The following is a 23906-nucleotide window of genomic DNA, read 5'->3' as shown; positions in this document are numbered from 1 at the left end:
TTCACACTTTACTCACAGTTATGTTTGTGAATGTTATTTTCCTCCGCCTCCTTCCCTCCCTGTCTTCTTCTTCAAGATCTCCAGCATCTGTCTCTCTCTCTCTCTTTCTCTCTCTCGCCCCCCCGGGAGTTAATTACTGAGGGATGCCCTCCTACATCTCCATCGCTCCCTCCATCGCTCCCTCCATCGCTCCCTCCATCGCTCCCTCCATCGCTCCCTCCATCGCTCCCTCCTCTTTCTCTTCCTTCTTCACTCATTAGAGGAGAAACTGCAGCGAGCTTTATCTTTGTGGTGTTTGAGAAGTTGATATCCGGCTGATGTTCAGTGTTAAAGCTGATGTTCAGTGTTAAAGCTGATGTTCAGTGTTAAAGCTGATGTTCAGGCGGATGTTAAGTGTTAAGGCTGATGCTCAGTGTTTAGGCTGGTGTTCAGGCTGATGTTCAATGTTCAGGCTGATGTCCAGGCTGATGTTCAGAGTTAAGGCTGATGTTCAGGCGGATGTTAAGTGTTAAGGCTGATGTTCAGTGTTTAGGCTGGTGTTCAGGCTGATGTTCAGAGTTAAGGCTGATGTTAAGGCTGATGTTCAGGCTGATGTTAATGCTCATGTTCAGTGTTCAGGCTAATGTTAATGCTGGTGGTCAGGCTGGTGTTCAGTGTTCAGGCTGATGTTAATGCTGATGTTTGGAGGCTGAGCTGGCTGATAAAATGCTCCTGTGGCGTGTTTAGAGATAAAGTGTGTGGGGGAGCTGAGCTACAATGAAGAGTTCCCTCCATTATTTATAACACTCAATATGACCTACTTTACTGCACCGCAGCAACCACTGATCTATCTATCTATCTATCTATCTATCTATCTATCTATCTATCTATCTATCTATCTATCTATCTATCTATCTATCTATCTATCTATCTATCTATCTATCTATCTATCTATCTATCTATCTATCTATCTATCTATCTATCTATCTATCTATCTATCTATCTATCTATCTATCTATCTATCTATCTATCTATCTATCTATCTATCTATCTATCTATCTATCTATCTATCTGCAGAGGAAGAATTCTGCATTAATGGGATTTTGGACAATTACTAGTTGGGAAATTATTCACTTCCAACTTGGGAATTATGCGGTAGATAATCCAATCTGATAAAACTCTGCAGACTCTTGTTGCAATGAAAACCTAAAATAAGCTTCGAAATGTAAAAAAATCCAACACATTGTGTTTAAAGCCTGCAAATTAGGAACTGATGAATTTCAGCTTTTAGAATTAGTTTGTTAATGACCGGTTGAATAACTAAAAAAATAGGATTTCTTATGTGGATGCGCTAATGTTGTTTTAAAGTTTTTTTTTAAATGTCCCATCTTCAGAGTCGGCTGTATCTTCTCTACCTCCCAGTCCCTTTATGAACGCTTGATAAGAGACGTTCAGCTGGAGGTTCAGGTTTGTTGCTCACCGCTGACTTCTCGTGCAAAAAGAACACAGAAACAAAAGATGTGCGGGAAGTTTGCGGCCGGAAAGCGAGTATCTTAGTTTTAAGGATGTCTCGACGATCCCCGACCTGAATCTCTGCAGTGATGATATGTTAAGCAGCTCTGCCAGCGTCACACCAGCGGCTCACGTTTAATCCAGGTCCTCCCTTCATCCTCTCTGCCCGGGCGGAGGTTTCACCGCTGATTTGGATTCTGGAAGCGTTCAGCTTCCTTCTGTCTGCAACCTACTTTCACATCCATTACAGCTTGTTCCCCCCCTCTCTGTTCTGGATTTCACAATCCCAACAATAACCTGCACTCCGTCACATGGCAGCGCGAGATAGTCCCTTCAATTCAATGCACTTTAATTCAAGTCAGATTAATTCTGTTCTAAACATAAATCAGCGGAATGCACGTCAGACAAACCCAATTCGGTTTTGTTTTCGTTCAATTCAAACTCAATACAGTTCAGCTATATTCAGTTAAACCCGGTTTTCTTCCGTTCAATTAAATAGAGTTCTGGAATCGAGGACGTTTCATTTAGTTTTGTTCGATTTCATTCAATTCCAGAATTTCTGGTATTTCAAGCCCGTTTCATTCAGTTCAGTTTAGTTTCCATTTAATACAATTCTTGTGAGGATGTTGGGCTTTGTGTTCTCCTACAGCCTAAAAACATGTATGGGAGGTTAATTGGTGACCTTTAATTGGCTATAAGTGTGTGTGTGTGTGTGTGTGTGTATTTGGTTTTAGAAGATCAGAAAACAGCAACAGGTATTTTCTATTTTAATATATCACCGTTTGAGTTTATCCTATTCTTTTTCCAGACACTTTAGCCATAGTCTACAATCTAAAGCATTTCATTTGAATCTATATATTCAGCTTTATTCTTTATTTCATTTTATTTAACGTTCTTTTAACCAGGCAAGTCATTAAGAATGTTTACGATGATAACCAGAGAAACTGAAGACCTAATTCAGTTTCATTCATTACTAAGAATGAGTGAACTCAACTTTTGACCTCTGAGTCGTTTCCCAACGTCTCATTAATGGATAAATCCGTTTTACTCAATTTCACTCCTTCATTGTTGCCAATTATTTTAGGTAAAAACCACAATTCAAGCACCGAACCATCAGAGTCCACTAATCAACATCCTTGTTTCTGCAATCAAACACACATTTCAATGAAAAGCCCTTTTTTTTTTTTTGCCATGATGCAATAATGTCATTGAATCAGGTCACCTGCTCTTAAAAGACTCTCATCCAAGTGGATCCATCAGTTTATAGGCTGGCTCGTCTGATTGAATATCTTTGTAATATTTTCTTTGTGTTATCTTGGGAAGAGGAGGGAGTACTTCCTCTCGTGGTGCCATGTGCCAGAGCAGAGCTGCCTAATTGTGGGAGGAGTCAAAGCGAGGACCTGATTGGGATTGGCTAAACCCCCGATGACACTATATAGGGTTTGATTTCTGATTGGCTGCTTGGAGCAACACACTTTTTAAAACCTGAAACAAGCCAGGGAGAGAGAGGACAGACTGTCTTCACTTCTGGGGCGTCAGTCCAGGTATGGGGACGATTAGTACTGCTGGAGAACCTTCAGGAAGTGAATTTTGAATAATATGAGCCCTTTTAAATTTATTTTAAAATATATTAGTGTTTTTCTTTTCATTTAATATGGACATGTCTTCCATCTCTTGAAGTAGTCCCATGTGCACAGATTTACTCCAAGCCAAACTGCAATTACCTGGAAAAACTTTGCAATGGGGGAGATGGATGGATTCATACGAGCATCGGGATAAAACATTTTAGCACACATGCATAGTAATGCAGGATTGCATAATGCATGCAAGATTGATGGCAGAATAAAGTCAGGACAGGCCGCATTAATCCGTGACTTGTGGATGATGGATCACTGAGCCAATGAAGGATAAAAGTTTGTCGATGATGGCTGATAGTTTATAATATTGCATGCACGCGGCGGGCAGATGAGATAGAAGTACGATGGCTCGGTGGTAATGAGCAGCTTATGTTGGGCTACTGCAGGAAGATCAAGTGTCTGTGAGGCAGCAGCAGGGAGGAGAGCGTGGAGCGGGAAGGGAAGGAAGCCCGTGCCTCTGTGAGTTTGTGATGGGTTATGGTAATGGCGAACGATGTTATCACATCCATCAGCGCTGCTGGGCAAGAGGTCGAGCTTCATGGAAAGGAACCGAGAGAGGTTAACTGTATCCCCACACACACACACACACACACCTACACTGCATAATTACTGGCGGTGGCCACAGGCGACACGAGCGCTTCAAGTATAAACAACATAACTGGATATGAAGTGCAGAGCGGGGGAGAGGTGGACTGAGATGGTCGAGTGGCGGCGCGGCGCCGTCGAGGTGTCGCTGCCTCTATTTTCACCGGGAGGCACGAAGCAACGTTTTTACGTTTATTCTTCAGAAAAGAATGTTTTCCATTGAAAACGGCAGAAACACTGAAAACGATGTAGTCGGCATGTTGGGCCACTAGTTGGTGCTGTTATTTGTTTTTGTAATGAAGCCACACACACACACATGCAACATGGAACAATGAGCTCTGAACATTAACACTGGGAGAACGCGGACATTCTAGTGGACAGACCACCCAGTTGGATTGTTATTATGGTGACTGTCAAAATAAAAGTACTCAACTTTTTTTTTATTGTGCATTAAAAACAACCACAGCCGATCCAAGGCGCTGTACATAAGTAGACGTGAAAATCTAACAGCAGGAGGGGCCAAACGGTGAAAAACAATAAAATGGCAACAGATTAAACAGGAGCTGGGGAAAATGGGTCTTAAGATTAGTTTTAAAAATGGACACTGATGTGCAGTCGTAGTTCGTTCAGAAAAAGCTCCGTCCGCTCTGAGCTTCTGTTTGGACCTCGGTTCCTCCAGAAGCAGCTGATCAGCCGACCTGAGGCAGGGCGAGACCTTTCAAAGATCTAGAAACAAGTAAAAAGAACCTTAAAATGAATTCTAACGTGGGAGTTCAGTCAAGCAGCGTCGTTCGGGACACAACTGGACACGTGCGAGGGAGGACTGGCCGGCTCCGACTTAAAGTGCCGCTGCAGTAATCCAGCCCAGATGTAATCAAAGCATGAATTACTGTTTCAAAGTGCTGACGTGCCAGAATGGGCTTCAAGTGTGCCAAATCTAAACTACCAAGTCTCCTGGAGAAGACGTGCCGGAGGTCGTGACACTCTGGACGCAAGCATTCTTCTTGTTGTCCGTCTACTGAGCATGTGCAGAGGAAAGCGGTTACTGCGGCCGCTGTGACCAGGACCAGGAGCGGCGTTTCGGAGCGTTCTCATCGAGCTTCTGGTGGCGCCGAGCACCGTTGTCATGGAGACGGCAAAGCGTTTGATCCTTTTGGGGAAACCTGTTTGAAAACTGGCTTCACTCTGTCTCGAGTTTGAGCCGGATGATAAAACGAGGTAAAGACGGGACGCGTGTCCACCTCTCCGCCTCCCAGCAGGGGGTCGGCCGGGTGATTTCCGAACACGCCGCCTCCCGTTAAGCTGTTGATTCACTCGGGATTACAAGGAGACTCCGGCAACAAAGGCGTCCCGCTGGGCAGCCGGGGTCTATTAGCTTTGTGGAGTAATTTGGAGCAAAGCCCTCCGCAGCTTTTGTATGTGAAATCAATTCTACTTCCGACAGCAGGACAGTCAGGGAGTTCAGGTTGTGTGTGTGTGTATTATTTTTAGGGCTTGTAAGTATCGCAGGCAAGCGGCTTTAAGGAATAATTGGGAAGCCCCGCGGTGAGCCGTCGCTACACCCCGACAGGAGACGGTTTCCAGTTGTGAAATAATGAAAGTGTTGAGTTGTTTTTGTGCGTCGTTGAGGAAGCTGAAAGTGGCAGTTCGGTAACTGACATTCTCTTGCATGTGTCCCAGAGCGGCAGCCGCCTGATAGCCGTTATGAAATAATGTGTCACGGCAGAAGAGTTTTACAATGACGTTCTCACTCTGGTGGTGCAGTGGAGCCATTTCTCTTGCAGACGTTCCCCGTTCTGAATATTTATAGCACGTGCTCATGCATGTGGGAGACGTGAAGCACGGTCACGTGTTCCAGCGGGAGACGGGATCCGACAAACCACCTGCAATGTGCAAAATAAAAGCATTGACGTTTGATTTTGATAGAATAGTGGTTTGTTGGTACTCGTACGTGGACTCGTCTTTTGAAAATCCCACTGGTGACTAGTCTTCAAACGCTGTAGATAGCAGAAAAACTAATATTTGAAAGGAACTCCTAGGTCCTCTTAATTTCCCATTTTCACATCTGCAGGTCATCGATGTGGCGTTTTTGAGCTTCTTCTTTCTTGTGGGTTGAGTCACTAACACCGGTCTCGTTATATTTTATTCATTCTGTTTATTTGTCCACCTGTCACAAACAATCTGAGCTCACACAATTAAATGAGCTCAATTAACTGTACAATGAATACACTTAATGTTAAAGTACTGCCTCGGACATCACTGCGCCAGTTAGAATTGTGAGAAACAGTTAGAAGTGCACATTAGAATTGTATTTGGATTTTTTTTTTTTAACATTTTTGGCCGTTTAGTTTTTGGTGGAGTCAAATTAAAGTGTTTACGGGTGGTTAATTTACCGTATTTTCCCGAGTATTAGTCACACTTGAGTATAAGTTATATCTGTCAAAATGAATCATGAAGAGGGAAAAAAAAACCCATATGTAAATCACACTGATGTATATGATCTATTTATTTTTCCACCCTCGGATGTAACGGCGCCCTGGATAATCTTTGACTTGCCTAAATTTGTTCCTCCGGCTCAGATCGTCACACTTTTAGCTCACGATAAGCCTTCTTGTAGGTTTCTTCATCGCCCTTTCTCCAGTCGTTCATGAAGCTCTCACACACTCTGGACTTATTCTGCTGCAGATTTGATCGTCTCGACTTTAAGTTCTGCTTCGTAGATTCTTCTTTTTGCTGACGTTCTGTTTGCGCCATTCGTCCAGTACTGTGGTAATGGAGGATCCATATTGGCTCCAGACGTATAGGAGATAGATGAAGGGAATTATTGTGTCCCGAAACAGTTGAAATACAATATTCAGCCCGCGGTATAACGTCTGAGGTAAACCTTTTGTCTTTATTTGATCGTTGCTCTTTGTTTACATCTCTCACGGTGTCGTATGAGCGCTCTCGCATGCTGAATATCACCAACAAGTCTTTTCTCCTTCAGATTACCACAGAATATTAACAGGGTTCTCGGTAATTACTTTACTGTCGGAGCCTGTTCGCTTTGAAATGTGCCACAGCTTTAATAAAAACAAAAACATTAAACAGTTTTTTTGGGGCAGGAAAACCTTAAATTGATGGCGTAGTTTCCCAGCAGAGACGGTGTCGAGGGCAAAGCTGCTCGGGTGCATTTTAATGTGTGACAACGTGTGTGTGTGTGTGTGTGTGTGTTGCACAGAGTCTACGGTGCACATGTGCACACTTGCAAATGTGTATTTTTGCGCCCCCCCCCCCCCACACTGCCCGTGTGTTCCCCTCGGTTCATGCCCATTAAGGCGCCGCCATTAATCACAGGAGACTCCGACCCTGTCTCTTCACCTCCCATTTCTACTCAGTCATCCACAAACAAGGTGCTCCGTCAAAACACTTCAAAGTCACTTACATTCCACCCCTATCGTTCCCCGAGCCGCCGCCGGGCGCTCTCCAGACCGCCGCGAGCCTTTTCACGGACAGTAACAGAGTGTTGTCCTTGTGGAAAGGTTTGGAGGGGAGCGTACAACATGTCGGCGAGCCGGCATGGCTGCTGGTGAAGGGGGTGGGGGTCCCGGCGTGCAGCACGCTATTTCTGCAGGTGTTTACGTGGACCCTCCTTGATTTGAGGACAAACCCCTCTGCTGTGTGATCTATCACAGCCCCCCCCCCCCCCCCCCCCCCCCCCCCCCTTCACACACACACACACACACACACACACACACACACACACACACACACACACACACACACACACACACACACACACACACACACACACACACACACACAGACAGTCACACTGTGACCTCCAGTGACCCCCGCAGCCAGAGGACCGTCTTCGGTCTGACGTCCATTCAGCCGCAGAGCTCGTCCTCCCTCCCGCTGACCGCTACAACGTCCCTCACACGGGCGGCGGCCACGTGACCTCACCTTCCCCGAGTCCTTTACACAGCCTGCGAAGCACCGTGGGGTTTTATAAATGAGCGGCCGTACGCACACACACACACACACACACACACACACACACACACACACACACACACACACACACACACACACACACACACACACACACACACACACAGTGACTCACTTGGCAGGACCGTGGCGTTCCCTGCAAGCTGAGACGTCGAGACACACGCCATTTAACCAGAACACACACTGAGCCTCATTTCACGGGACTGCAGCTCCACATAACATCTCACCTTCCGTAAAGTGAGGCAACTTCATCAACTACAGTTTGGACATTTTACTTGGTGAACAATTTGTGACACTGCGTTTATCATTTGCTCTCCGTACTTACATTTGTTTGCAACTAGAAAAACATTTACGGGGCTTTTTTTTTTTAAATTGTAAAAAATACTATATATTGTAGGATTATATGACTTTACAGTGCAGAGAAAGGCAACATCCTCCTCTGATCACTGATTTGCTTAATCGTTACAGTGAAGGCAGAAAAATGTTTAGGAAATGTTTAACTTTAAAGTAGATTTAATTCTGACATCCTCAGAAGAGCAAAGCCTTTTTTTTAAAAAAAGGCACTTTTGTGTTTCTAAAAGGCTCCTGGACAACTGATATAGAGGTTGTGGGATCAGTCCACTGAGAATATCCTGTAAATTATTATGAACCCATATATTGTGTGATTTATTAAGGAGCGTCACATTCATTTATGATGGTCGGAATATTATTTCTGGTGACTCTTATGTCTGTCTTTATCACGGAATCTGTGATCTTATTCATGAATGAAACAAAAATCGTATCGCCTGTTGACGATTGTATGAATTCCAAGTTAGGTAGAGCAGAAAGAATTTCAGTTGATAAAAAGTAAATGCTAATTTAAAAACAAGTTTAGAGTTATTTTTTTTCTCAAGCTAAAATCTCGGTGCAGCAGACGAAAGGCATTTTTAAGTGAAAACGCAAAAGTTTCATAGAATTTTGGAGGCCCGATTACACAACAACGCGCTCAGCCACTGAAAACTCCATTTTCTGAGAACTCTCTGACTCCATGTCTGTGGAAACTGTGGAAACTCTGCTCCTGAGCCCGGTCACTGTGGCCATAGTAACGAGTAGTTCTGCACATGCTCAGTAGAGCCAATCAGAACAAAGTTTCCTACCAGTGTCATGGCTCTCAGTCCATGTTCTCCTGGGACTTGGTACTTTTATTTTGACAGTCACCGTCATAACAGTCTCACTTGGTCGTCTGTGTACGAACATTATTTATTTAGAGCAAATTGTTCTTTGCTGAATGTGTGTGTGACTTCATAAGAAAACAACAGAATTATCATGTAAACATGAAACTTTTCTAAAAACAAAAATGCAAAAATCGATGCGTTTTAACTTCAACATTTGTCTTGCGAAAGAAGTCCGAGTACTCAATCAACATTTAAACTTCTTATACTGTCAATCATCACTTCTAGCAGAAGGATCCAGGATGATTGGTTCCTCTCTAAGTTCAGCGTGAATCCAGCCGTAATCAGCTGTAATCAGCCGGCGCAGTAATCAGAGGTTATAGATCCATAGCAGCTCTAATCAGAGCTGAAGTGTCAGTCCTCAAAATGACGCCGCAGGCGGTGCTCTACTTGTGCAATCTCGCCCTGAAAAACAACCCCCCCCCCCCAAAAAAAAACAACAACACACGAGCGAGTGCTTCAGATTTGGCACAGAGGTTATCGATGCAAATCTGAGTTGGCGCAGTGGAGGACAATATCAGCCTCGGTGGACGGAGAGAACAACCTGTTTTCTTATCACAGCAAGAAACTTTTCTTCCAAAAGCCTAATAGGCGCAATTTCACTTTCATTGAAGACACATTGATGGATGTGAATCTGGAGGGATTATAGAGGTGAGAGTTTAGTGTAATTAAACATCCTGAGCACTAAAGGAAGAGTCTCCCTCTTCGTTATCTCGCCAGCAGAGAAACTTCCCAGTGTGACGATGATCAAAAGCACAGAGCGAAAAATCACTCATGATTTCCTGAAGGAGTAAAATGATGAAACCTACAGTCTCGCTTTAATACCGTAGAGCGTGACTGGAGGGAGCAGAAAGATCCAGATAGAGGGGAATAAAAAGAAAATGGCTTCAGAAACTGTAACACTGGTACTTTAAACAGTGAGCCTGAAGATGAAGACCGTCGGTGAATGGTGTTCAAACACAAAGCAGCTTCGCTTGGAATGCACATTTCAGCAACACTGCTGTTCAAAGTGCTTCACATTAACACGTATTTACAGGGAAATGGTGAATAAAACCACCCAGCAGGTTAGTGAGATGTGAATCAATCTGGAATGAAACGGCACTTTACTACGATAACGTCTGACACACATTCGATCTGCAGGTGACATTGTAGATTAGACGTTTTAGGTCAGGCTCCATAAACAGTCTGATTTCCAAATGAGTCGGTCGGACCAGGGAAATAGTGCAATAATAACCTTTAAATTTATGCTTTATCCAAAATAAATGAATCTTGAAGTTGTCATACTATCCAGCTTTTAAACATTTGGATGTTTCTAGCTCCTCCTTGATTTTCCTCCATTTGAATATTGGATCATAGGAGCTGCATTCAGACTCTGCTGTGTCTGTGTGAGCTGGACAGGCTCCGCCCACACATGCCCATCTTGGGAAGAGGAGGAAGTACTTACTCTCGTGGTGCCATGTGCCAGAGCAGAGCTGCCTGATTGTGGGCGGACCCTGGAAGTGATAGTAATGAATGAAATACAAAACACACACACACACACACACACACACACACACACACACACACACACACACACACACACACACACACACACACACACACACACACACACACACACACACACACACACACACACACACACACACACAGCTCCAGCATCCTCCTGACCAGCTGTTCGGCCTCCGCTGCGTCTGTTTTGGACGCTTGCGACGTTCCCGCCCTTGAAACTGACTGTTAATTTAGCATTCAGATGAGGAGGAGGAGGAGGAGGAGGAGGAAGAGCAAGGTCAAGGAGGTGAACATCCACCTTGTCAGTACACGCTTATCAGCACATCTGGTTCAATGAGTATAGATTTATTTTTTTTTCCAGAAGACGAGGAGCACGTTGGCCTCCCGGTTATGTCGCTGCCATTTTCCTCATTATTAAAATAGAGCAAATTACTGAAATCTGTAATGGATTAAAAACTGAAGAGCTTTGTTTCTCCTCTGTCACAGTGATAATCTGGCACTGGCCTCCGTCCCGACGCTGCTTCCAATCTCTGATTCATTCCATATTTTATTTTATTTTTTATTTTTTTCAGCTAACAGGCGTTTATTAATAAAATGTATTAATTCATAAATAATTCTGAAAGCATTCCATAAATCAACACATTCAAGTAGCAAATGAAATCCAACACGGAGATCTAATCTATTAAACAGCAAACACTATGTACAAAGTGTGTGTGTGTGTGTTCTGGAGGGGTGAGGGGGGTAATGACCTCGAACGTCCACCAGGTGGAGGTAGACGTCCGCGGGTCAATGGAGTGGGTGTAATGACCTTGAATGTCCGGTGGATGAGTTGGGATCCTCATCCAAGATGGCTGCTCTGCTGCGGTTTCAAAGAGCCAAAATGGCGGCCCAGTTGCGTTCCGCGGAGCAGCGTTACCGTGACGATTGGGAGACGCTTTTCGAGGTCACGTGACGACCGGACGACGCTGTCAGTCCGGTTCTGAGCTGGAGTTCTAACTTTATGTCGGAGTATGCAGTCAGAACTCTGGTGATCTGTTGTTAGCGGCACAAGTTAGCGGTTCGGATGCTAATGTGGTTATGTGTATTGAGCTTATCTGGAGCAGATAAGACGAGCAGCGAACGGGGTTAATGACAGAGAGAGAGAGAAAGAGGAGGAGAGAGGAGTTCTGGCGCGGTTCTGCTAACACGAGAGTCCAGCAATTATCAACAGGAGCTGGGTCAGCTGTTCAGACAGTCTCAGCTTCTGTTAGCTGCGGGATAGCTCCTGGATGCTCGTGGAGCACACGGTGATTTTCGTAAATGACTATCTACCAGCGGGCACAAACTGCTTGGAAACGGAGGAGGAGATCAGCATCCCAGAGTCTTACGAGCACAAAATGAAACACACAGCAATCTCAACATAACATCATTCTACCTATTCTGCCCAGACAAAAGCTCTTATTTGGTCAGAAGGTGGGTGGAACGAGCCTCCGTTATACATCAACGTGTGTGTGTGTGTGTGTGTGTGTGTGTGTGTGTGTGTGTGTGTGTGTGTGTAACCTTGGGATCAAAGCCATTAGATCCAATTTACACCCAGTGATGTCATCAAGCTTTGCTTTCAAGAGCAAAGTGGAATGTCTTCAAGATGAAAAGGTGATGTCATCACGTGATGTGTATATAAGAGGCCACGCCACATTGTATCAGCACAAACATTTCAACTGCGGACTTGGTTAGACATAGCACTAGTTGGTACAGTAGCCACCATATTAATAGTTTTATTTGAAAAAAGGTTTGAGAAATAACACTAGCTTGCACAGCAGCCACCACATTATTAGTTTTACTTTGAAAAGGTTTGAGAAATGGCACAGAGAGGCGGAAGCTGTGAAGGTTTTAACCAGGACGCTGCAATGGCTCCTACGCCTAAAGCTGCTCGTGAGATGATGGTGCTGCGCTGTGAAATCGGTGAACTCGAGAACGCACGTCAAGAATTATTCAAGGAGAAAAATCCTTTTAACAAACAGGAATTACGAAAAATTGAAGAAGAGCTGGACGTGAAAAAATCCAGACTGGGGCATCTCCGGATGACTGGTGGACTGTTGGAGGAAGACAACCAGAAGTCCCAGGCCTCCTCAAACAGCCAGTCACGGCAAACAAACAGTAACTTCCAAGGAAATGTGATCCAGCTGAAGGCGCATCGCATTGGAGCTGATAAAGGCATTGCTGAACTCCAGAAGGAGAATACGAGTCTCTTTGCAATGCTGCACACCACCTCAGGTTATCTGGATGAAATGCAAAGGGAGAGCCTCCAGAAAGAGAACAGGGGGACGGAGAAGCTCAAAGCTCTGGAGGAGAGGCTCCAGCAGGTGGTGGAGGAGAGAGACAGGCTCCTGGCTGAGAAGGAGACCCTGCTGGAGGGAAAGGAGACCCCGCTGGAGGGAAAGGAGACCCCACTGGAGGGAAAGGAGACCCTCCACAGTCAATACAAGACCCTGTTGGAGGAAAAAGAGACCCTCCACAGTCGATACAAGACCCTGTTGGAGGAAAAGGAGACCCTCCACAGTCAGTACAATACTGTGCTGGAGGAAAAGGAGTCCCTCCATCGTCAGTACAATACTGTGCTGAAGCAGGAGGGGTCCCTCCATAGTCAGTACAATACTGCGCTGGAGGAAAAGGAGTCCCTCCAAAGTCAGTACAATACTGTGCTGGAGGAAAAGGAGTCTCTCCACAGTCGGTACAATACCGTGTTGGAGGAAAAGGAGTCCAACCAAAGTCAGTACAATACTGTGCTGGAGGGAAAGGAGTCCCTCCAAAGTCAGTACAATACCGTGCTGGAGGAAAAGGAGTCCCTCCAAAGTCAGTACAATACCGTGCTGGAGGAAAAGGAGTCCAACCAAAGTCAGTACAATACTGTGCTGGAGGAAAAGGAGTCCCTCCAAAGTCGGTACAATACTGTGCTGGAGGAAAAGGAGTCCCTCCACAGTCGGTACAATATCGTGTTGGAGGAAAAGGAGTCCAACCAAAGTCAGTACAATACTGTGCTGGAGGAAAAGGAGTCCCTCCAAAGTCAGTACAATACCGTGCTGGAGGAAAAGGAGTCCCTCCAAAGTCGGTACAATACCGTGCTGGAGGAAAAGGAGTCCAACCAAAGTCAGTACAATACTGTGCTGGAGGAAAAGGAGTCCCTCCACAGTCTGTACAATACCGTGCTGGAGGAAAAGGAGTCCAACCAAAGTCAGTACAATACTGTGCTGGAGGAAAAGGAGTCCCTCCAAAGTCAGTACAATACCGTGCTGGAGGAAAAGGAGTCCCTCCAAAGTCAGTACAATACTGTGCTGGAGGAAAAGGAGTCCCTCCATCGTCAGTACAATACTGCGCTGGAGGAAAAGGAGTCCCTCCAAAGTCGGTACAATACTGTGCTGGAGGAAAAGGAGTCCCTCCACAGTCGGTACAATACCGTGTTGGAGGAAAAGGAGTCCAACCAAAGTCAGTACAATACTGTGCTGGAGGAAAAGGAGTCCCTCCAAAGTCGGTACAATACCGTGCTGGAGGAAAAGGAGTCCCTCCAAAGTCAGTACAATACTGTGCTGGAGGAAAAGGAGTCCCTCCAAAGTCGGTACAATACCGTGCTGGAGGAAAAGGAGTCCCTCCACAGTCGGTACAATACCGTGTTGGAGGAAAAGGAGTCCCTCCAAAGTCAGTACAATACTGTGCTGGAGGAAAAGGAGTCCCTCCACAGTCGGTACAATACCGTGTTGGAGGAAAAGGAGTCCCTCCACAGTCGGTACAATACCGTGTTGGAGGAAAAGGAGTCCCTCCAAAGTCAGTACAATACTGTGCTGGAGGAAAAGGAGTCCAACCAAAGACGTCACAAAACTGCGCTGGAGGAAAGGGAGTCCCTCCTCTTTGAAGTGGAGAAGCTCTGCAGTCAGTATAACACCCTGCTGGCTGAGAAGACCAGGCTCGAGGAAAAGAATAAAAGAGGCTTCTGGAGGCGGCTCTTCAAAAGGCACTGAACAACAACAACAGAGAGAAGAAGGCCAGAGAGACGATGGAAGAGGACAAGAAGATTTGAGGTCGAAGAACTCAAGGCAATGCAGATGGATAAGACCAGTGGTTAATTGGAAACATGACATGAGACACACAGGGGCAGACAGTCACAGAGACAGGGCATACACAGACAGAGACGGGGCAGACAGACACAGAGACGGGGGTAGACAGACACAGAGACGGGGCATACACAGACAGAGACTGGGGCAGACAGACACAGAGAATAAGGCAGACAGACACAGAGACTGGGGCAGACAGACACAGAGAATAAGGCAGACAGACACAGAGACTGCAGCAGACAGACACAGAGACTGGGGCAGACAGACACAGAGACTGCGGCAGACAGACACAGAGACTGCAGCAGACAGACACAGAGACTGGGGCAGACAGACACAGAGAATAAGGCAGACAGACACAGAGACTGGACACTGGTGAACTTATTCTGTTTGTTTAGTGAAATATATTTGGTTGTTGTGAATTAGTGAGTTTGATTTTTGATGTCATGCGCATATAGACTGGGGCAATGAAGGAGGAGACAGGTGTTGACCCCGGAAGGGCACACAGGTTTTTGACCGCTCTGGCGGAGTTTATCGGAATATGTTTGTGTTTTGTGTTCTGGTGAATTGAACTTGGATGTAATAAAACTTGCACTGAAATAAAGAGATTGTTTTGTATCTTACCGGATCGTTGGACTCAATTGATGGACACAAAGCAAAAAGGTAAACAATAGCCGCCTAGCGCGTCAGACCCACCTACCGAGGCAACAGCTCACCAGCCCAGTATTAGGCTGGCTGGTATACTACCTTCATTCAATATTTTTGAAGTGTCGCTCTTCCTCCTCCTCCTCTTCTGCTTCCTCCTGACTTTGGCTTATTGCTTTGATAATGATAATAAAAAAATAATATCCCCAATGTTTTCTAGCAAGACCATCCTTCTCATTAGTCGGAGATTGTGTGTGTGTGTGTGTGTGTGTGTGTGTGTGTGTGTGTGTGTGTGTGTGTGTGTGTGTGTGTGTGTGTGTGTGTGTGTGTGTGTGTGTGTGTGTGTGTGTGTGAGTGTGTCAATACCGTATGCTTACTGACCTTGGCAGCGTCCACAGGCTCGTAATCAGAGCCAATATTGGCAGAACAGAGCAGAATCGGTTTTCCTTTTTTTTACCTCAAGTGAGCCTCCATATAAATAATAATAATAATTTGTGTGTTTATTTGTTTCCGATGTTTTTTAAAATAAAAGATTTTTTCCCACATCGACTTGGATCCACTCGCATGTCCTTCCTTCAGTCGAACTTCATCTTCGTCCTCCGTGTGGTCTCCTTCGCAGGAGATGTTCACGCCAGAGTGCAAGTTCAAGGAGTCGGTTTTTGAGAACTACTATGTGATCTACTCGTCCACTGTGTACCGGCAGCAGGAGTCGGGCCGGGCCTGGTTCCTCGGCCTCACCAAGGAGGGCCAAGTCATGAAGGGGAACCGGGTCAAGAAGACCAAACCCTCGTCACACTTCGTTCCGAGGCCCATTGAAGGTACGACCAACCCAGACGTCTCTGTGTGTTCTGAGTGTGTCGCTACTGCAACTTCTGGAATTTTCAATTGACGTTCTTATAGAACATGTAGAATTTGCTTCATATTTACTGTGAATGCAAAGATGAACGACCCAACATGCAGGAAGTGTGTGTAAGATTTTCACCGTATTTTTGAAATTTGCAGCGGGCCTTGTGTCTGAGTTTACGCAACTCCAAACTTTCGTAGTGTTTCGTCCGTTTCCATGTCAACAGGGGGTCAGCGCCACTGAAAACACAACTTTTTGAAAGGTGGAACATTTTTTAAACATGCCCATGTAGATGCTGGAAACGCAGCTACCGCATATGTGCAAAACCAGTAGTAAACAGTTGTTCTGCACATGAAATGGAGCAATTTTCTGCAAATAATACTTTAATACAAATAGTAAGGTAGCTTTAAAATGACATGCTACTTCTTCAAAAGTTGTGATCACTGTTCCACGTCAGCGCTTTCAAACCTTTATCCACTAAACCACCCAAGTCTAAGAAAACTTCTCTGATCTCTGACTTCAAAACTTTACACACACACTCTCACAAACACGCAAAAACCTTCCAAAAGAAACCGAGAGGCGTTTCCAGTTCCCTGGCTCTGCTCTACATTCTGCCTCAGAGGCGGTTCACAGCAGCACGTAGCCTCCGCATATCGTTTGCGTTTAGACTTCGTGACATTTAACGTGCAGTCGCATCAGTACTCAGTATCTGCAAGTAGCTAAAGGTTAATACTCATACTTGTACTTGTCCTTTGAGAATAGTGGAATCGGTACATCCCTATAGGATGAATACAAGTTTGTAGTTTATAAACACAAATATCAACCTTCATGCTCCGGTTTCACCCACACTGCCTCATTCTTGCTGGAAGCGTTTGAGAATTTTAAAGCCGTTGTCAGAACCTTCTCAACGACCACCAAGTCATCGTTAATCTAGAGCTACACTCGGTAGAGCGCAGGCCGTTACCAATGCCACATTTGTTTGGAACCGAGTTAGCATCGCTAGCATGATAGCTGTTAGCTCACATTGATGCTAACTAGCCTCTCAGGTAGCTACGTCACTGTGTGAAACACTGAGCAGGGAGCGTCTCCATGGCAACAGACGCTGATCTCCTTTGATCTCCCCCATGAGGTGCCCCTCTCTTACGCTTTGTATGGGACATTTCACTCAGTTTTGTGGGATTTATTCAGAAACGATTAGCTGCTAACGTCCCAAAATTGGATCGACTCGTCCTTGGATGATGATAAATCATCCCTGACAAGTTCATGCAATTCGGGTGAGCAGTTCTTGTGAAAAGTTGTTCAAATACACACAAACAAAAACCTAGCCGTCCTCCAGTGTTGGTTGGTGAAGGTAATTATGTGTGTAATGAAGTTGTATAAACTCAGACTGCCTTCTGCATCGCCGAGCCAAACTCATTCCTCTGCTTCCAGCTCCTGTTGTGATGCAGAACTCAGCGCAACACCAGGAGCTGAATGACATTCAAACTTATTTCCCCCCCAAAAATAAACAAATAAAAAATCCCATCTAACTTGGTCTTTTAAAAAAATGTTGCGTAATATTTTCCTCTGCGTTTGAAAATTGTAAAGTTTTCAAACTATTGAATTCTGGCTCAACCCGTAACCTGATGCCCACATTACCAAGTGTGGGCGTGTGTTTTAGAAAAAAAAATTGGGCATTGATGAGACCAGGAGGGTTTTATCTATAAATAAAAGAAATATAGCGGAGCTGGGAAACAGTGCAGACGGATAGACAAAGACAGGATTACTTGTTTTCCGCTCTACCTCTCCAGGCTAACGTTTTCAACAAGGCATCACATTCAAAGTATATATTCATTAAAACATCCTTGAAGCTTTAAAAGAGGATTTTTTAGCTGTTGGATCAAGGTTTGTTTAAAATTCCACTTTTTAGATCTATCCAGTGCGAGCAGTCCTATAATATCTGATAAGTTTTTATCACCAAAAACTTGTGAAGCAGTGTGATTAAATAGAAAAAGTGCTGACATTGCCCTAATTCCCTTCGCTTCTCCCTCTCAGCCTGGTATAATTGTCCCGCCTCACACCTGACCTTGTCCTCCGTCTGCACATCCATCTCTCCAATCTGCTCTCCATTGTCCCGTCTCCGAGCTCCTCCCCCCTTCGTCCTCTCCCTCACCTCCTCCTCTTCTTCTTTCTGCATCAGTTTGTATGTACAGGGAGCCGTCGCTGCACGAGATCGAGGACAAGCACCGCTCCAGGAAGAGCTCAGGGACTCCCACCATGAACGGAGGGAAAGCTGTCAATCAGGACTCCACATAGCACCGGGGGCAGGGTCCTCCAGCCGGGCGGGGTGGGGTGGGGGTGGGGGGCCTCATCCTGACACTCAGGGGTGGGGGTCAAAGGTAAACTCACCCCTCCTCCCTGTTCGATATACGCCCCCCCTCCCCGTACCCTCTGGGGTAAAGCAGGAGGGCGATGATGAGGAGCTACAACAAAAAACTGAACTCTTGCCTGTGAAAACCTTTTAGATGAATTAAAACCAGAGGATATATATATATATATATATATATATATATATATATATATATATATATATATATATATATATATGGAAAAAATCATTTTCAATCAGGACTTGACCAACATTTTATGCAAAAAAAAGAGAAAAAAAAGCTGTGATAAACAAACGAATGGTGGTCTCCCTTCACAAATATCGGTCATTTCCAATTTATGCTGTGAAAAACAAGCTTTAATACATGTGAAATTTTCATACATAGTTTTTTTTTCTTTTCTTTTCTAAATGCTATTGCACTCTCATATGCATTATTGTGTTATTGCCGTCAGTAAGAACTATACCATCAGCATTATAACCATCAATACTAATCTGTTTATTCCATCATTCCAGTTACTTTTTAAACCTCACTTTGATTTTGAGACGAAAAACAAAAAAACTAAAGAAGTTTTGTTTTCTTTATAAAAAGAAGAAGAAAGAAAATATCAATTTTTTTCCTTGTGTTTGATCTTGAATGCACTGTTGCGCCGCTCGCTCCGTGTGAGGCGACGACTGAACGTATTAACGGTTCTCTGAGTTCGGACTTCACTGGGAACAGAGCGCTTTAGGGTGGGATGTAATTTACTCAGGTGTGTATCGTAAGTTAGACTTAAAAAAAAAAAAACTGACTCAAGCTTCCCTATGTTGTCCCGCTGTGACGGGATAAAAGCAATAGAAGACAAAGCGGTTTAGTATGTCTCCACGTGACGGTGTGTGCAGCCGACGGCACGTCAGAATAAAGACTGGCCACGAAAAGTTGTTAAAGGAGGAAAAAAAAGTCAGAGTGAAAGTTTTGATATGACTTCAGTGTGTGATCTTAATTTGGTTTTGAGCAAAGAGATGTCCAAACTTGTCAAAAATGACAAAAAAAAAAAAAAAAAAAAAAGAAGTTTTCTCTCCAAAAGCCGAGAGAGAAATAAAGACCAGCATCAGCACTACGAGCCATGGCCGGGGAAATGGCCACTTCCTGTTTGCGCCTCAACAAACAGATCGATTTCTCTACTGTTAACTCTATAAAATAAAACCACCAAATTTAAATCGTGAGATTATCTTTGGTTTAAAGGTGTTATTTTTATTAAATTTTTTTGGGATTCTAAGTAAAAGAAGGTTATGCAGGTTGTTTTAGCAGGTTTTTGGCCGTGAGGAGCTCTTCTAATTCGGTTTGTTTCATCGGGAATCGTTTGTTTTTCTCTTTTTATTCCAACACTGGTGGACAGGGTTCCTGACTGTTTAATCAACCACTGACCTGACATGGTAAAGTCACAATCATCAGCACTTCCCCGCCACAATGGAAGCACCATGTTTCATTGAGGAGCCAGTTGAACTGGATGGAGCCGTCTTGGTGGAGGCTGTCCACACACACACACACACACACACACACACACACACACACACACACACACACACACACACACACACACACACACACACACACACACACACACACACACACACACACACACACACACACACACACACACACACACACACACACACACACACACACACACACACACACACACACACACAGAAGCCTCCACCATCTGGTTTCGTGACCCATGAAATGAGCCATTTGCTGCGTTGTGGAGGGAAGGTTTTTCTTCTTTTTCAAAACTGACGGAGCAGAGTGTTGACAAGGCGACTTGACTGGCGCACCACCTCGGCGCTGCTGAGCTCGGTCCTAATCTCCAATCAGGCCCCGTTCGCACGACAACGTTCCAAGTTAAAATGCATCGTTTTATTGTTTGTGTTTTCGTTTCAGAAAAAGTTTTGAGAATGACGTCCGTTCACACGGCAACGGCAGAAAAATTTAAAACGATGTCGTTCTCATGTTGGGCCACTAGTGGGTGGTGTTGTTTGCTTTTGTAACGAAACCAACCTCGCATGCAGCAGAGAACAACGGGCTCGAAACATTAACAATGGGAGAACACGGATGTTCTGGTGGACAGACCACCAAGTTGGATTGTTGTTTCGGTGACTGTCAAAATAAAAGTACCAAGTCCCAGGAGAATATGGACTGGGAGTCATGACATAACAAATGTTATTGTCCAGCTACTCACGCCACTGTCGTCCAACTTCTCACCATTGTCGTGTGAACAGACCCTCAAAACACAATCAAAGTTTTGTGTCTTCACTTGAAATCGTTGCCGTGCCAACGGGCCATTAGTTCGTCTAACTCAGGAAGTCCTCCAGGCGTTTCCGCGGCTGGGGCCAGACGGGCCCGTTGTCCAGCACTCATTGCACAAAGGCTGGCACCGGTGTGGTTGTTCCTAAGTTTTATCATTACAGATGATATGCAGCAAAGCCGAGGAGGGCTGAGAAAACAGGAGGTGGATGAGGAGAAGCATGACCGCCGCATGACCGTAAAACTTACTGCAAGTGTGGACTGAGGCGAGATCCAGTAAGATTCCCTCAAATCTGAAGAGGATAGGTCCGAAAAACCTTGTTATGCAATGACCTAATCTGTATTTTAACCAGAGTTTGTACATCTCTTCTGTACCTGGTTGGAGATGGCGCGTTGGGTTGGTGGTATGGACAGTAAATAGCACACATTCCGTTGCACGAAATCATGGCGGCTCTTCGAGGGTTCTTCCACCGGCGACCTGCAGGAACTAACGCGGGATTAGTTCACCTTCCTCAGCATCAGCCAGTTTATTAGACACTGGACGTCAACAGGCAAGACCAGCGCATATAAATATCTTTTTATAGAGGTTTATATCAGTGCAAGTGAGGAACGTGTGGACTTAAAGCAATGCATGAAATTGGATGTTCTCGATGCCAACTGTTGACGGAGAAGTGGAAGGATTTGGGGGGGGGGGGGGGCAAAGAGGTGAAAATGAGCTGATGTGAGGAAGCAGTAAAGCACTTTTTCTTGGAGGTTATCGACATCTGAAAGGGTAAAGCTCTGATTGTATGAGGAATTGCATATGATTTAATATTTTTTATGTTTGCAGATGATTTCACTGCATTGGAACACGCTCATATATGCATTATGAATTGTGAGATGACATTAAAAATATGCATTGATTTAAAAAAAAAAAAAAAAAGAAAAAGAAAAAAAAAGAATGAAGTTAGTGATTGTTTAAGAATAAAGACTATGTTATCAAAAACTTTGAGCTGCGCAGTGACTGATTCAGTGTGTCGTCGATAACGGCTGAACGGGTGAATTGACATCGGGACGAGGAAGCCCGATCCAGCGTTTTGTGGTCGAGAATCAGAAAATCCAATCGGTTTCCCATCACTCACCAGGGGTGATTTATCGTCTCCCCGGCCCCTAAATACGATGTGTCATTTTGGGATGGCGCTCCTTCGCCCTTAATTCTCCAGTTGTCATGGAAACAGACCTTCAGTGCCGTCTGCAAGGAGAATGAGGAGGAGGAGGAGGAGGAGGAGGATGAAGGCTCCCCTGACTTTCAGGACGTGGCTTGTAATTCTCTCCTGCATCGTGGCTGCAGCACAGAACAGCAGCATTCGGCTTTTATTTTCTACTGACGGTACACACACACACACACCCACACACACAGCTGGGAGTGTAATCTCTTCACAATAAGACAGAAAATGATGAGAACAAAGGGACATATCGAAAGATGGTACATCAATTCTTCATTCTTCATCTAAATCTACTGCAAGAAACACCGAAACCCACAAACTGAACATTTCTCTGCCACTTTTCCTCTGTGCTGTTGACTCTTTTTTACTTCCGGGTATTTTTCACTTCAATTAAAGCTCCCCGGTATATCGTAATTGAAAAAGTGTTCCCTGGCAGCGTCCCGCCGTCGTGCCAGTGGCTCCATGAGGTTTCACAGTAAAGCAGCAGCAGAGCTTTGAGGTAATGAAGCTGCTTTATAGCAGAAGTCTTCAGCTTCAACACACGAGGCTGGTGATCACCTGCTTTTAACTTTCCTGGTACAATAAGTAATATTTATAAACCGATGTGAATATTTCATCAAGTAAAATATGTGTTGTACCCGTCGATGTCTTTCCTTTCAGAACGCTGAGGTTCTGACCCACTTCGGTAAAGTATTTTTAACATATCTCTGCCTCACTTTTAACTTGGACTGGTAAAATAGAGTCATAACACAATAAAACTTTAAAGTTTTTCCTCGTTGTGGGGCAGAGTATACGTGTTTTCACGCTTGTGAAGTCTGATTGAAAGGATGAGAACAGTTATGGATCCTAAATAAATGGATGAAATTGAAGGAAATCAAGTCAGATAAAAGTTATCTTAAAATTACAGAAAGAAATGGAAATTTAATTCATCTTATGAGACAAGTTCAATAATGACCTGCGTCACGCCAACAAACCCCCTATTGACCTTTGGCTAAGCCCCGCCCCCGGATGCAAACGAACCAATAGCATTGCACTTCCTGGAACTCGGACAAACATTCCTCAGCTTCAGAGCTGCAGACAAGCTTTCTGGGTGATTTAAGTCATTTTAGAAGCAATGAAATGGTGAAACGATGTGCCTGCGGCTCAAGCAACACCGATACGAGACGTCCTGAAGGGATCAACGACTCAACGCGACAACTGGAAACAAGGAACGTCTGCATTCGCTCCAAGGTGCCGGTAATGTCTGGGACCATTTGTTTGTTTTGTTAAATTGATTTTATTACAATTATCCCTATGACCAATTTTACCTAATGTCATTATCTGTTCCTGGCATTTTTGTTGGAAGGTACAGTTGTAAATGCATTGGTTTGAGATCTTTAACAACATAGTTGTTTTAGTGTGTTGGTGGGAACGTGCGCGTTTGAAATGGACATTTGGGTAATCAAATTGCTGGTTTTGGACTGATTTTGTTGACTGCAATTTTTTTGTCTCGTGAGGTTTGAGAGTTTCTTGCCTAAATTATCATTACTGATGCTGCTGCTACTATTAATAGTAACAATAGCAATTAGATCATCTGCACATAAATCACTAATGATTTGGGGAACCCTGAACTATATAGAGGCTTCACAAAAAGTGAAAATTCACCAAATCCACCCATAACTTCTCTTTCATCCCTCTAATCTACTACACATATATTGTATAAGGGACGAGTGCAATGGAATGTACTCTTGTGTGTGTATGAGTGATGAGTATCTGTTTGTTTTATCGCTCTATTTTTATATTTTAACATTTTGTATTCGTGCTTCTATTGATTTTATAATTCACTGATCGGTTGGTACTTTTTAATCCTGTTGTACTGGTGACAATGACAATAAAGCTTCCATTCTATTATACTTTTACACATTTAAAAAAAAAAAAAAAAAAACAGTAATCATTGTTTATCAGTAAAATCACAAATCCAATTATATTTTTCACCTTCCTACTTCAATACATTAACACAGATTTTGCATTAGCGTTCCTGCCAATTCCAGGCCTCAGTATAATAACCATGGG

The 23906-nt window shown here is 44.3% G+C and overlaps 1 protein-coding gene across 3 annotated transcripts in view; it reads left to right on the top strand.

Moving 5' to 3' along the window:
* fgf12a (fibroblast growth factor 12a) overlaps window positions 1–18292 on the top strand; it is a gene marked incomplete at both ends in the record, with an annotated part of 37953 nt that extends 19661 nt beyond the window's left edge. For all 3 annotated transcript variants that reach the window (XM_080458952.1, XM_080458951.1, XM_080458950.1), the window contains 2 exons: window positions 15773–15971; window positions 18177–18292. In XM_080458952.1, the coding sequence (XP_080315078.1) occupies window positions 15773–15971; window positions 18177–18292 (315 nt within the window). The remainder of the gene's footprint in view (window positions 1–15772; window positions 15972–18176) is intronic.
* Between the last annotated feature and the right edge of the window lie 5614 nt (window positions 18293–23906).

Source organism: Lipophrys pholis (assembly GCF_963383615.2).
Source record: "Lipophrys pholis genome assembly, chromosome: 1".
NCBI lineage: Eukaryota > Metazoa > Chordata > Actinopteri > Blenniiformes > Blenniidae > Lipophrys > Lipophrys pholis.
Note: the sequence above shows the minus strand (reverse complement) of the source record. Positions and strands in the feature narration are given on the sequence as shown.